Source organism: Papilio polytes, unplaced genomic scaffold, assembly GCF_000836215.1.
Source record: "Papilio polytes unplaced genomic scaffold, Ppol_1.0 DF822733.1, whole genome shotgun sequence".
Classification (NCBI taxonomy): Eukaryota; Metazoa; Arthropoda; class Insecta; order Lepidoptera; family Papilionidae; genus Papilio; species Papilio polytes.
This window is the reverse complement of record NW_013526471.1, coordinates 1,922,329-1,938,030: the sequence shown is the minus strand read 5'-3', so window position 1 is coordinate 1,938,030 and position 15,702 is coordinate 1,922,329. Positions and strand designations below refer to the sequence as shown.

At 33.7% G+C, this 15,702-nt stretch overlaps 2 protein-coding genes across 2 annotated transcripts; one reads left to right on the top strand and one right to left on the bottom strand.

Annotated features, from left to right (window-relative positions):
• Positions 1 to 662: 662 nt before the first annotated feature.
• On the bottom strand, positions 663 to 3,147 carry LOC106105678 (guanine nucleotide-binding protein subunit beta-like protein 1). The gene is made up of 2 exons (XM_013286102.1): positions 2,882 to 3,147; positions 663 to 2,411 (listed from the first exon to the last, which is right to left on the bottom strand). The coding sequence occupies exons 1-2, from the start codon at positions 3,029 to 3,031 to the stop codon at positions 1,596 to 1,598; spliced, it is 966 nt and encodes a 321-aa protein (XP_013141556.1). The 5' UTR covers positions 3,032 to 3,147; the 3' UTR covers positions 663 to 1,595.
• A 256-nt stretch (positions 3,148 to 3,403) lies between these two features.
• LOC106105805 (exostosin-2) lies at positions 3,404 to 14,176 on the top strand. Its single transcript, XM_013286257.1, has 7 exons — positions 3,404 to 4,108; positions 4,639 to 5,401; positions 5,942 to 6,125; positions 10,193 to 10,352; positions 12,261 to 12,381; positions 13,461 to 13,619; positions 13,909 to 14,176. Exons 1-7 carry the CDS (start codon positions 3,573 to 3,575, stop codon positions 14,125 to 14,127), a joined length of 2,142 nt encoding a protein of 713 aa, XP_013141711.1. The 5' UTR covers positions 3,404 to 3,572; the 3' UTR covers positions 14,128 to 14,176.
• The last annotated feature ends 1,526 nt before the right edge of the window (positions 14,177 to 15,702 follow it).

Sequence of the window (15,702 nt, the reverse complement as noted above, 5' to 3'; positions counted from 1 at the left end):
TTAATTTTTTTTGTTTTTTTTTTGGTGGAAAGTGATACAATTCGTAAACTCAGATAATATATAATATAGAATTTTCAAAAGACCAATTCTGCGTTTACTTGATTAATAGATATTTTTAATAAAATAATATTTAGTGATAAAAATTGTTAGATTAGAAACTTTAGCTACCGCCATCTATGAGCGAGTGCATAAACTAAATGACCAAAAATTTAATTTCTTTTTCGTATGGCTTACTATACAAGGTTGGTATTTAAACAGATATCAAATACCATTCATTACTTACACATGTAGTAGTCATAGCGAAGGTTCAGCTATTCCTAGCGTGCAAACGACACATGTTTGCATTGAACAAGGTAATTTTATCAGCTGTAAAAACATTAAAATGTGTCACTGTTTGAGTCAATGTAGGTTACAATTGTGCAAACACCAATACCTTAGTTAAACCAGACTCATATTATTTGAACTAGTACTCATATAAACTGCTATAAAAAAAAAAACGAAACAGGGTAATTTTGCCCGGTTTCGGCACAAATCTCATACAAAATTACCTATGTCGGTACACTTTTACAAACTTTCGTGTTAGGTCCTTGACTGCCAGTCTCAGAACTGTCTCTATTTTGGTTTATATAGTTCTATTGAATAGGTAGGAAAAAAAAAACATGTAAATTCAAAGCTTTAATGTCTTAAAAACATTGCTTAAATCATTCAGAGAAAATAATCTTTTCCATCATCAACAAATTACTCTTAGCAATACAAGTTGACTGCACAAAATGGATGTTTCTTAAAACTGAGTTTCCACTGGAGAAACATGTACAGAAACATATACGTCTTATTCCTGATGGAAAATGGATGTTTTTATACAAATGTCAGCAGTGGAAACACAATACATCTGTTTTCATTTGTACAAAACAAAAATTGAGATCCAATTGAAATTATTTGAAATAAAAATCACATTCTAATAAAAATTTCGTTTAAAATTAAAGGATTTGATATTTCTAAATACATTGAAAACATAAAGGCAATTCTGGCGAATATAACACAAACAACGATACAATTATTTTATGTAAAGGTGACTACATTGTTTAAATAAAAAAATTTGAACATTTAACACTTCAAAAGCCTGCATAGACTATCGTAAGTCACAATTTGGTATTCACACCTTATTTTAAGAGTTTTTAATTATCTTGAAAAATATAAATTTCCATACAAAGTAATATTACAAAGAACTGAATTTTGGTTTGAAATATCAAATCGAAACCATTGTAAAAAACATACAGACATATTGAACACCTCCTTCTTTTGGTAATTTGGTCAAGAAATATTAGTAAATTAACAATATTCTCATATATCATAAAAATAATCTGAAATCGCTTTGGATTTTCAATAATCTAGTCCAAAAACTGTAGAATATAAGAAAAATATTTATATTGAATTTGATAAAAACCTTTTGTTACATTAGTTACCATATTTAATTATTTATGCCAATTTTTTACACATTCCGAAAAGGTTTATATCCAATTCACCACAAATTTTGCTCGAAAACATTATTTTTTTCATTTAATATAGACACCTCAACACAAAATAAAGCTTTGTATCTACTGTTTATTGTTATATAGGTCCCAAAGAGTAATAGCTCCATCAAGGCCACCAGCTGCCATAATATGAGCATTCCATAGAGAAACTTTCTCCGTAGAATAAACAACATCCTGTATCGCTTGTCTATGCTCGGTCAGTACAACTAAAGGCCGGAGTGAAAACCAGGAGAATATACGAATATGTCCATCCCAACCGCCAGAAACGAAAACTTTTCCATCCATACGAGATTGTACCTTGTTAATACCAGGGTTTTTTATAGCGACATCCAATTTGTGAGTCAAACTCAAGTCTTTTCTTCCTATATTAAATATTTGCACCATGTTCGAGGCGTTTCCAATTATACCCCTCTGTTGTTCAACGTGAAAGTCAACAGACATTGGACATTCTTTAGTCTGCAACTTGCTGACACATTGACTAGTATTAAGATCCCATAGGAGCAGCCATCCTGACTCATAGCCTACGATGAGGCAAGGCTTCTCACTAGTTAATTCAACATACTTCATGCACATCGGATCACCGAGTTTAGGTGAAGTGTTTGGTGTAAGGGAACCCACTTTCTCTCCGGAAAAATTATATATCGTGACACAGGATTCCCTATCAGGTACGTAAAGTGTTTCGAGTTTTGTGTTGGCTTCGAAGCGACAAAAACCAGGGTAGTCCAAATCAATTAAAGTTACTTCTTTGTATCCAGAGTTGGTTAAATCGAATATTTTGAATTTACCACCCTTCTCTTGAGTTATGAGTTGGTTGTCGGTGTGAAGGAGATGGAGGATGGGAGCTTGACCTACTTTGATTTTTTGTTGCACCCGGTTTGTCTGAAAAATATAAAATCTCTTAACACTTCCACTGACTCATTAGGCAGCATTTTTTGTAAAAGGTTTAACAGTTAATTAATAGGAAGAAAGAAAATTAGAAGCAAAATAGAATAAAAAACATCACTATAATCTAATAAGAATTTTTAAATAATTATATTACAATTATGTCTTATTGGATATGAAATAAATCAAAATACAAAAGTTAGAATTATTAACAAACTGAATAAACTAAATCCACATCTACCCATTCTTAGTGCAAACAAGTATTATGGTCAAAACAAATATTTAAATTCAGGTTGCAAAACATCGCCAGTAGGCAACGGAAATATTTCTAGGTCAACAAATGAGGGTAGTAAACAAAGGAATACGCAACTGACGAAACATTCATAGCGAATGATTCAGATATTTATCACGACTTTTCTACGCAGATTAGTTTCACAGATTGATCTCCTTGGAATATTTAATGTTACCTGAAGGTTGTATGCATAAACATATCCATTTTTTGAACCGGCTAGTAACCTCTCCAGTCCGCCGGGAAGAAAGCTGAACGCCAACGAATACACTGGCGAATTGTCGACATTCCGGATGGTATAAACTGGGTCTGGTGGTAGCAGTGCCATGTCTGGTCAAGCTCGAACCGAAATATTTGGTCGGAATATAAAAACAAAAAGAATATTAAAATTAATCAAGCCATCAGAAACTAAACCCAACTACGCACAACACAAAACTGACACAAAAACAAGAAAGTTTTCTAACTGACGTTTAAATTTTGCATGCGTTCAAAATACAAATTAATTTTTAGATTTACTTTGAATATTTAAAACAACTCCATAGTATAAAAGAAGTAAAATTTTAATTTAATATAAGTCTTATTGGATAAAATAATAAAAATCATTACAACTTGAGCAGTGATCAAATACAAATTATTCGTGGGTGAGAAGCGGGTAAAAATGGTAACTTTAATTTTTAATGACCAACACTGTGCCCTAATTTGTCAGATGTCCGTCAAGCACTGCGACAACTCAAAATTCTCGTGAAGCTTCACCTTTGTATATAGTGTTTTACAAATTTACGAAGTTTTGAATGAGAGCCAATCGATTGTACCTAATAATGGGTGCCATATGTAAATTAAGAATACTAATTTAATCGTCGAAATCACAAATGGCTACGGAGACGCTTTTAAAAACGAACAAGCATTCAAAGTATATATCATATAGGAAAATTTTGTATCATAGGTTTTTTGTTGGCCTACTATTGTTTATAGTAGTGTCTCTTGTGTTTACTGTGCTTTTTAATATTTACGCGGGAAGTTCGCCACGGACCGAAATTTACGAACCAGTGAGCTTGGATCTAGTGAGTTTACAAGTGACAAAAATTAAACCGAACGCACCTTATTCGGCGCCTCGCTTTTCAAATTGTACATATTGGAGTTGTTTTAACGTTTACAAATGCGGGAGAGGCGGCCACGATAAGATAACTATCTACATTTACCCGTTAAAAGAGTATAGAACAGAAGAAGATAGACTTATATCGCAATTGTCTAAGGAGTTTTACGAAATCCTAGATACGATAAGACATAGTAAGTATTACACAGCGAATCCTGAGGAGGCTTGTTTGTTGGTGCCCAGCATAGACACATTGAACCAAAATACATTTTCAAGTAAACATGTGTCTCAGGCATTGCAATCTCTACAATTGTAAGTATATATTATAAAATCATACATATTACTTTATCTATAAATGCTTGTCTAAATTCTAGAAAAAGTCTTAAATAACATTTTGTTACTTTTTATCATTTGAGATGTATTTGAAATTTGTCAAGGTAGAGAAAGTAAAAAGGAAAGGATGCAAAACTTTTTGACAATATTCAGAACCTCTACTATATTAATAGTTTGTCCACAATTTGTATAGATAATCTTATTTGCTATTAAATGACTATGTTATGTGAGTCTACTTCTATTTCTAGTTCAGGCCTTATGCAAATGTAGTTACATAGTAAATCTTACTCATTAGTATACTGTTAACAATGTGTTTTTGTAGAAATAGATTTTGCCTGCAACTTTGTCTACTTGGAATTAAAAAAAAAACAATACTAGCTTATGTGTTCTATGTTCTACATCTGTGCCAAATTTCACTAAGATCTGTTAAGCCATTTTAAAATACATAACAAACATCCATCCAAACTAGCATTTATATTATTAGTTTTAAGTATTACAATTTCTTTTAGCTGGAATAATGGAGAAAACCATCTCATATTCAACATGTTACCGGGCAATGTGCCCAATTACGAAACAGTTGTCGATCTCAACACAAGCAAAGCTATTATAGCAGGATCTGGTTTCAATACATGGACTTTTCGATATGGATTTGATATTTCATTACCTTTATACAGCGACGTTGCCAGAGGAATTGACAATACTCAGCCGGAACAGAAGAATTACTTAATAATATCCACACAGCAGAATATTCCAGAAGATTATCTAGCGGAGTTACAAAATATAGCATCTTCATCAAACGATTTATTATTACTAGGCAATTGTAAGATGGATTCAAATAGAATAGATCATACGAAACGCTGTGAATACACGACTGGTAGAATGTTTAACTATCCAGATATATTAAAAGAGGGTATGTTCTGTCTGGTTGTTCGTAGCGCTAGACTGACTCAGTCTGTGTTAATGGATATACTGGCTTCGCAATGTATTCCTATAATAATAGCAGATACAATAGTCCTGCCATTTAATTCTCATGTTGACTGGCATCGTTTATCATTGTATTTGCCTGAAGATAATATAAAGAATCTATTGAGAATAGTCCATTCTGTAAGCAAGGAGAGACGTGGAGAGCTATATTGGCAGCTAAGATGGGTCTATGAGAGATATTTTGCGACTATCGAAAAGATTACTTTGACAATGTTGGAAATATTGAATGAAAAGGTGTTCCCTTTAGCTGCTAGAATGTATGAGGAATGGAATATGCCAGAACATTTGGTGAGTCTATTTAAATACATTTTAAGCCTATATCAGTTCACAGCTGAACATAAATTTTCAGCTATGATTTCCATAGTAGTAGAGTAAAGTAAATAACTTCAATTTTAACAAATTTTCATAGTCATATTTGATTAAAAACTGCAATGTAACAACTCATTTCACTTTCTTTATTACCTATTTCTAACCAACTTCAAAATGGATGTTTTCAATTTGTCTGTATTTTTTCCCCGATATATGCAACTCCAGTATGTTAAAAAAATAATTATTTTATCTATTCTCTATCTCTTTCTAACATTCCTTTCTAACAGTTGGTACTTGAAATGTTCCTATTATGTTAATGTTTATGCCTTTATATCTGTATTATGGTTTTTGGTCAAATAAAATCAAGTAATAGAACAATATCCGATATTTCCATCACATATTTATTTTACACGTTCGATTGTTATCAGACAATTTATATTTTGGTGGGACATGCCCTTAATTAAAAAAATCTTAGAGAAATAACATCTTAAACCAGCATATTCTCTTTATTTTATTTAGTATGGTCCAGTGAACCCTCTGTTCCTGCCAGTGACCGCGCCAAAGTCCCCGGGTTTCACCGCGGTCATCCTCACGTACGATCGTGTGGAGAGTCTCTTCACCCTCATCAGGAAGCTGGTGCGGACGCCCAGCCTCGCCAAGATACTGGTCATCTGGAACAACCAGAATAAACCGCCGCCGCCTTGTAAGTTCACTTTTTGTGACTAACTTCAATAAGGAGGTTCTTTTATGTTTGTATATCGATTACTCTGAGATTTATGGTCTGATTTACGTGATTCTTTTTTTGTTTGATGCGGAATAGCTGCTATTTTGTTCTTATATTTAAAACTATCAGGGTAGTTTTTGAGTTTTTCATAAAAAAGCGTATTCATCGGAAATTGCTGTCTTAAAGTCGGTTTCCGTTTTTTGTTCAAAATATAAGTATAGCTACTAAATTGCGTGACAATGAAAAAATGCTTTTATTGGAAAAAAAATTATAATCTACAGATTATGACTGATTTATCGAAATAGAAAATAATTCAACACAGTGTTAAATAAATAGTTTCCCTAAAAGTAAATTAAAAAACAGATTTTTACTACGTCAGTACGATAGACAACATATTTTCGCGTATTCGAAAAACGGGACATCTAAGCCATATATTCACGTAATAGCTTTGTAACTACCGTAGTTGAGGAAAAAAGTAATTTGTCAAGTGTCTAAAATAAAATTCAGCGTAAATGTAGGTAGAAACGTAACTAACTCGAACAAAGTTCTATTGTGAAGTTATATCTCTAAAAACGTCTAACTATTTAGCCCAGTTCTACTTCCATTCATCATTGTAGACAATAAATTTCTTTAGACTTTAGAGACTGAAGAGGTTCTATTTAAATCTATTCTTCTATACTAATATAATAAAGCGTAAACACACTACTTCGTGGCGTAGGATGTCAGCAATTACAGCATATTTTTGAATAATTCTGTCTTTGATAAAAAGCCCTATACTTACGACACGCTTTAGGCTATATGTTCTAACGCTATTGAACTTAGGGGATAAATAAATTGGAAAAAAACCTTCATGTGGGAAAGGGACCATAAACTACATGCTGTCAACATTATGATAACGGAAATAAAACGGTAAAAAATAAAGTTTTTTATAATTCCTTGCGGGTGAATCCGCACGGGAACAGCTAGTTAGTAATAAAAGTGGTACGTTTTAATAAGATATCTTTTCTTATTACTGTTTGAAAGCGCCTCAAGTTATGCAATATGCCACGGGCACGGCTGAATGCCATCAAACAAACTAGACACGCAAACTGAATGGCATCATTTACATTTATTCAAATATAGCCAACCATATCTTTAAAAACTTCCCTTACAAAGTCATTAAAGTGCTTTATTAAAAGCCGAATTCAGACTTGTATAATACTTAAAAAGATCTTTAGTGGATTTTTTATTTTAAATCTAACTTAAAGACGCTTTTAGTGACCATTGACTCACTCTGAGTAGCACGTTGGAACTTGCGAACTGTTGACCTTTGTGCCTTAGGTCACGCACTAATCTATCATAGTCCGAACGTCCATTAGTGTTCAACTTAGATGTATGCAAAAAGCAAATCAAAGCGGCCCACAACAGCCCTTAAGTCAAGTCTTAAAGTTAGCGCTATTGGCGTCTAGCCAACTTAAAATGCCGACCAAGTATTGCCTCTTTATAGCAACTATCGGCCACAATAAAAATTGTTAAAGAAAAAAAGAAAAGTCCCCATTTTTAATTTCTACGTACAAGTATTACTAATTTGGCTACCACAATAGGATTGTCGTATAATTCTGTACAGTAAAGGAATTAAATCCACTATCCACTATACCGTGGGCTGCAGGATATATCAGTTACTTTTCGTCTTTTATAGAAGACTAGCTGTTCCCGTGCGGTATCACCCGCAAGAAATTTTAAAAACTTTATTTCATTGTTTACATGTGCGTAATGTCAAAGTCAAATGCATAAATGACAACCTTGGTTCCTTGATGTTGGCAGCAACTTATGGTCTCTTCCCCACATTAGGGTTTTTATCCAAAAATATACCCCCTAAGTTTAATAGAGTGAAAATATATAGCATAAAGCGTGACGTAAGTGTAGGGCGATTTATTAAAAAAACGATTATTCATGATAATATGCTGTAATTGCTGACATCTTAGACAACAAAGAAGTGTGTGTTTACGCTTTATTATAATTGTATAGATATAGATTGCCCTATGTTAATGTCTTATCTATAAGCCATTGATCCAAACGGTTGAATGTACATGGAGCGATAGATTTGTTACTAAGAAAGTCCCTTAGTATATAAGACAATCTACAGAACAGCTCAACGGATCGTAATGAAAGTAACAAAGTAGAATAGTATGGAATAGTCTAGAATAGTCGAAATCTACACTGAAAGAGAACTCGCACATCTTGGACTAAACTATCGCACAACTTTTTAATCGCTCTTTGATTACTATGAGCTTATATGTGCAACTAAACAGTTGAATTGGCTGCGAGACAATCGACAATCGCACAACAGTGTGCGATAGTTTAGTCAATGGTGTCCGCTCTAAATAGCTTTCCAATAACAGTGACATTTGGCCAAAGCCTATCCAAAACATTTACATTGCTACTAGTTGGATGGATTCCAGACGGATTCTCAGGTATATACGTATTCACCTGCCTTCTAAAGCCTCCATATTTCGAATTCGAAACGGAAACATTAGGGGTTTAGGTTAAGACGGTATATTGTGTTTGCAGAATTATTTAAGTTTGTTTCCGTTTGGTGCAATGTATTACAGAACATTTAAAAATCTGTATAATTATGTTTTAATGTTAACTTATTTTTTGCTTTGATAAATTAAAAAAAAATGATTACGTAATAAAACGTCACGTGTTAGTTTTTTTCAGTTATATAAAAACAAACGTATTATTTAAACAAGCGCGATATTCTTTTTGGGGTCACTGGTGTAAATGCTTGCATGAATATTCCTTTAAAATTGTTTGGTAAACAATTACCGATAATTGTGTTGTTATTCCGATATAAAATTACACGAATTTATTGACGAAATTCTGTGTTTCGTAGTCTTACGTCCGCACCCAGAGTCCTTACCGGCCCTTTGTTGTACATTTCGTTCACTAAATCTATACTCTATACTAATATAATAAAGCGTAAACACACACTTCTTTGTGGCGTAAGATGTTAGCATCACAGCATATTTTTGAATAATTCTTTTTTTAATGAAAAGCCCTACACTTAGGTCACGCTTTAGGCTATATATTTTTACGACATTAAACTTAGGTTGCAAATAAATTGAACAAACACTCTAATGTGGGAAAGAGAACATAAGCTGCTGCTATTTTGACATTTGTAATTGAGAGTTTGACACAAGTTAACAATAAAATAAAGTTTTTATAACTTCATGCGGATGAAGCCGCACGGGAACAGCTAGTCTTACTAATATTATAAATGCGAAAGTTTAGATGACTGGATGTTTGTTGACTAAACTACTAAACAAATCTCGATAAAATTTGGCATAGATGTAGAGGATAGTCTGGAAGAACACATAGGTTACTTTTTTTTAATATCACGCAGACGAAGTCGTAGACGAAAGCTATACAATACGCCGTCAATGATTATTTAACGACTGAAATGTTCAGTTACTGTTACAAGCATCATTTTACGTTTCTTCCTTTGAATCCTATTCCTTCGCGGATACTTGTTATGGATGTTGGCTAGACTGTATTTGTAGAAACAAAATCCGCCATTAAAGTGATTCAAGACATAAACATGCAATGTGACTAGTATCCACATCACAAATGAACTAAAAATAACCTTATTTGTTAGTAGTTGAAGTCTATTTTAGAACTGATGTAATTCATCAGTCTTATAAACGCAATTTAAAGCCACTGTTGCATATTTACTTTGGCTTTCCTTCTTTGTCATGTTTACATTGTTGCGTTGTGCTGATGTGCATTTTAAAAATAACATGTTTTTATTGAGCATAGATAATTAATTTTTTGTAACGGTCTGTATTTCTATTAATGAGTTAAGTGTAATTTGAAGAACGAGGCTTATATTTCATTTTTTTGTTATATAAATTAATTAATGTATGTAAAATGTAGCTGTAATAATAAACAGGCAACTATAGATAGAAAACGCTGTTGTTGTTTTTGTTTCTGTCCGTTGTTTTTTAAAAAATTCTAGAACTTTTTGTCGAACTGATTTTTAAATTTGGAACGTCGTTTTATTCCAGCGTCCGACTGGCCAGTAATAAACAAGCCGTTGAAAGTGATCCGAACGAAAGAGAACAAACTATCGAATCGATTTTATCCGTACGATGAGATCGAGACGGAGTGTCAGCTGACTATCGACGACGACATAATTATGCTGACGCCCGATGAATTGGAATTTGGGTGAGTACGTACTTGTAATATCGATATCCACATATCGATATCGTATACGTTTCAAATTAAACCCTAAAACTTGTAAACAAAGCTCATTTTCTATAAAAGGAACGATATTTTCAGAAGCATTTTCTTTGCTACGATGATGGATTGCTGTATCATGATTAATTAATCTGGCATCAAAGATAATAAATATTAAGAAACATCACTCATTACTATTACAGTATCGTTGAATTCTTGTATTTCACGACCACGTTAACCATTTTTTCGCAATTATTAATTGCATCTTTTAACTACTAGGCTGCAGATATCCATTATCAAATATTAACAAGATATTTTTACGAAAAAATACACTACAAAGTAATAAAAAAAGGCTAAGGTATATCATGTCAGCGACACAAGTTTTTTTGTCTTTTTTCAAGCGATACGCGTTCAAGTATATTGGCGGAGCGACGGTCACGCGACCGAGCTCACCACTTTACTCAAATTAATTGATTGAACTACGCTCACCATAAATTTTGTCTATTGAGGACAATAATCTGTTAGTTAAATTATGAATTTATAGTTTACGTCATGAAAAATTTAAAGGCGGTATTAAATAGGTCGAAAAATGCAAGTTAATTTTCAATGGAAAGTAAAACTTCCGACGGATTTAATACATTGGGAATTATTTTTTATAGGCTTGCCTCTGTGTACATTTTTGTATGGAATATTAGAGTTGATTTTGTCCATCCAATTAATTCAAAAGCACTGGATAGCAAAGAAAAATATTGATAGATTTTGATTGAATCGGAGTCGTTTTTTACATATTTTATAAGGATTCATGAGTTTTTTTACAAGGTTTTATAGGTAGTCGAGTGTTTGGTTTATTTCACGTTAAAGTGTAGTACAAGGTCGATTGTTTTAGGTCACCGTCGGTAGCCGGTGATTGATGTCTGATGGGTTAATGCGTCCATTTGTAGTAGGGTGACAATAAAGTCCCAAATCGTAGGATTAATGTGAAATTTTTCAATTTAACGCGCCAGTTTTTAGGACTTATCTATCATACTTCATACTGATATTATAAATGTGAAAGTTTTGATGGATGGATGGATGTTTTAGTTTGTAGCTTAAACGGCTGAACGGATTTCGATGAAATTTGGTATAGACGTAGAGGATAGTCCGGAAGAACACATAGACTACTCACTTTTGTATTTTTTGATTCCTCGCGCACGAAGTCGCTAGCGCAATCTATTACTTAGTATTACCAAGAGTAAAGGTTTGTATTTTGGTATGAATAAACTCAAAAACTACTGGTTCTATGTAACAAATGTTTGTTTTATTCCTGGAAATATTTATCTGACGTATAGTATATGTGTTCATATGCGTGCATATGTATCGGTATGCCATTGCGTGAACACTCTGCTACGAGTGTACCGCTTTATTGCTTACATTACAATTGTAAATCGACAACTTGCGTTAAATGTTTCTCGAATGATTCAATTACACTTTTAGCGGGAGTTAAATTTAATTTATAATAGCATTTGCCTGCGACTCCGTTAGCGTGGAATTAAAAAAAAAAGTGAGTAGTTTATGTGTCTTCCAAACTATCCTCTACATCTAGGCAAAATTTCAACGTGATCCGTTTAGGATGCTAACTCCAACAAACATCCATCTATCTAAACTTTCGCATTTATAATACAGTTATAAAGATTTTTAAAGCCGATTTTCCCTTCATAGAGGAATCTGTTTATTTTAAATCATGGAGAATTTTTATGTACAGTCGTGGTACAAATTCACGGTGGTTAAATAGTTCCTTGCAACAAGATCACAGTTCAAACGATTTCAATTTCATTTTCATTCTTGTCATTATGTACGGTGTCCTATGTAGCTGTGTGTATCCAAGTTTTTGTCTTATAAAATGTATGAATTTTTCAGTTTCGACGTGTGGAGGGAGTTCCCGGACCGCATCGTGGGGTTCCCGTCGCGGCTGCACGTGTGGGACAACGTCACCTCCTCTTGGAGATACCACAGTGAATGGACCAACCAGATCTCTATGGTAAGCTGTCGTTAAGATATGTACAGTGGCGGGTTTTGACTTTTAACTTACAAATTCCACCTCTAATAATAGTCAACAGTGGTAGAGTCCACTTTAACATCTTTGCACTGCAGGGCCGGCTCGCCCCCAGTAATACCACGACCACACAGAAAACAGGCGTGAAGTGGAAGCAATTCCGCGTACAGTCTGATATGTGTGGTGCCGGAGGCCTAGTTTTAGTCCCTTTCCATCCTTTTCTTAAGAAGAAAGGATGGGAAGGAAAAGTGTATTTGACGGTGGAGGAGACGCATAGTAAGGGAAAATGTCCTCTTTATGTGCGTCTCCTCTTCCATCAATGGAGGGTAGGTAACGCATCTGCAATTGCGGATGTCTATGGGCAGCGGTCGCTTTCCATTTCCGTGGATTCAGATGGTCGCTTGCTCTTTTGCCACCTTTTGTTATAAAAAAAATCAATCTATACTAATACTCGAAAGACGAAAGATTTGTATTTTTAAAACTACTTGGCCAATTTCAAAAATTCTTTCACCATTAAATAGCTCCGAAAACAGTGAGTAACATAGGCTGCTTTTTACCTTTTTTTAATTTCACGGGAACGAAGTATAAATAAGTTGCATTAACGACGATATAATAAAATATGATGATAATGACGATTTTCCCATACATTTTTTTATATACAAAAAGGCGGCAAACGAGCAAGCGGCCACCTAAATCCACCAAATTGGCGAAGCCACCGCTTCCCATAGACATCTGCAATTGCAGATGCGTTGCCTACCCTTATCCGACGGAGAAGACGCACATAAAGAGGATATTTCCCCTTCCTATGCGTCTACTCCACCGTCAAATCCACTTTCCCATCCAATCCTTTCCTTAATAGAAAAAGACGGGACGTGAAAGGGACTAAAATTAGGCCTCCGGCACCACACTCATCAGACTGTACGCGGAATTGCTTCCACTTCACTCTTCTGTGTGGTCGTGGTATTACTGGGGGCGAGCCGACCAATTCGTGCGAATATGTTAAAGCGGGCACTACCACTGTTAGAGTGGTAGAGCCCACTTTAACTAAGAACTCATATTTGCAGGTGCTGACCGGTGCAGCATTCCACCATAAGATCTGGTCATGGTACTACACGTATAAAATGCCAGCTGACATCCGCACCTGGGTGGATGATAACTTCAACTGTGAAGACATCGCTATGAATTTCCTAGTCGCTAATGTTACAAGAAAACCCCCCATCAAGGTTAGTTATGTAAATAAACAATACTTATTAATAAGTTAAAAACAAATACAGTCAACGCTAAGGCAACTTCGTAAATATGGATTTTTTTATGGTGACGGCTAAAAACGTACTGAGTTACTTCGTGACTGAGAGACTGAGGCCTGGAGACTGAAATACTGAGCCACTTTTTGCAAAGTCGTTTATAAAACTACCCCCACTATTCCTTCTGTTATCTAATAATTTCTAACAATATATTCTGTTACTTAACATATGTGTGTTTTCGATTTTTTAATAGTTTGTTTATATCCAGGTAACACCTCGTAAGAAATTCAAATGTCCCGAATGTACGAACACGGAGATGTTGTCTGCGGACGCGCGGCACATGTCGCAGCGCTCCGCCTGCATACACAAGTTCACTGACACGTACGGACACATGGCGCTGAAGGCGGTCGAGTTCCGCGCGGACCCGCTGCAGTACAGGGAGACTGCCGGCGTCCCGCAACTGTACCCTGATATAGGAGCACTCTGAGGTAACGGTTATGCCACGTTAACGAAAGGTTAACAACAGGTTAACAAAAGGTTAACAGGTTAACGATGTCTAATTTCAACTGAGAAACAAAATAGAATTTCAAACGTAATATAGAAAGGTTTTGATGTAACTCGGTAAGGTTAATGGTGGGTTAACAACAGGTTAATGCACCTTAAGATGCAAAATAAGTTCTCAAGTATAAATGAATTTTCCATAACCTGGTTCTTAGGTAAATGGTAAAGGTTAACGAAAGGTTAACATTGATATTAATTGGTCAAATGTCCTCGATTTGAAAGACTATTGTAAATTAGTATGATTTTCTCCATGAAGTCTAATTTTAATGTACGTAAAAAGGTTAAAAGTAGGTCCGTATACAGTTTTTTTTTATTTCGTGAGGAATGGACAATAACAATTGAAAAGGCTGGTCACAGAATATTAGGGTTTCGTCCCCAAACCAGGGTATGTAGATTTAACTGCCATTTATAGTTTTCCCGTTTTTTTTCAAGTTTTAACATCATATTAAATACTCTTAGAGTAAACAATTACGTTAAAACAATTTTAAAGAAATCAATGTTACCTAAAACGATAATTGAACCGGAACTTTTAAAATTTATCGATATCAAAATAATCAATTTTTATCGATACTTTTAGCAAACGTCACTAAAACTTAATCGTCTATGATATTGGTTATTTATTTTTTATCTATTCTTTTTTATTTTAATTCTGTGCCATGATTTTTTACTTTTATTAAAAGAAACTCGATATTGTAAAAAATGTTTTTAAAAAGTTAATTAAACAATTGTAATATCCACGTTTTATGTGTATTTTAGTTATGTGTTATTTATTAAAATGTCGATATTTTTTACAATATCGATTATCTGATTTCGTAAATTAGTAATATTGAAATAATGCAACATTTGTGTATTATATTAGATTTAGTAATCCTTTCGTCCGCAGTCATTTTAATGTTAACATATTTTTATAACCTAAAATTAACCTATAATTGTCGTGATAAATGTTGTTTTCAACAAAAACACCAATAAAAAGCAATAGTATGTAATTTTTTATGGCTTCAAAAAAATTATTGAACAATTCGAATCAGTTTTTTTTTTTTGGAAAATAAAAAAGCCTCGCCTCAGAATTCAAATTGTACCCTGTTTTGAAACTTCTGTAAAATATGAACATTGTTATTTTTTGTTAATAGAAAGTTTTTTAATCTGTGCTAATTTGTGATTATTTAAAAGCAGAGGAATGCAATTTAAAACCACACGGTCTCATTTAAACGTCCAAATATTAAATAAATAAAAATAATAATTTATTTATCCCCGAAAAATGTTTATAATAGACGAATAAAAAGGTTGTGCGTAAAATGAAATCTTCAGAGCAGATTAAATAATCTATGAATTATGTCTATATTATCTGTGCAAAATGGCGGCTATTTGTTACCTCGATACTTGCCATTCCTTCGCTATAAATATTAGAATAATAAGTTTTTTTTGTTAACTGGTGCTTTAATGGTGTTTTCACATTGCAGCTATAATTTTTTTGAACAAAAATGTCAAATGCCAATTAAAT

Excerpts from the sequence above, each read along its gene's own strand:
- LOC106105678 (XM_013286102.1), bottom strand. The coding sequence starts at position 3,031 with ATGGCACTGCTACCACCAGACCCAGTTTATACCATCCGGAATGTCGAC. Across the intron at positions 2,412-2,881 it reads TTTATGCATACAACCTTCAG|ACAAACCGGGTGCAACAAAA; the intron begins GTAACATTAAAT and ends TATATTTTTCAG.
- LOC106105805 (XM_013286257.1), top strand. The coding sequence starts at position 3,573 with ATGGCTACGGAGACGCTTTTAAAAACGAACAAGCATTCAAAGTATATA. Across the intron at positions 10,353-12,260 it reads CCCGATGAATTGGAATTTGG|TTTCGACGTGTGGAGGGAGT; the intron begins GTGAGTACGTAC and ends TGAATTTTTCAG. Across the intron at positions 13,620-13,908 it reads CAAGAAAACCCCCCATCAAG|GTAACACCTCGTAAGAAATT; the intron begins GTTAGTTATGTA and ends GTTTATATCCAG.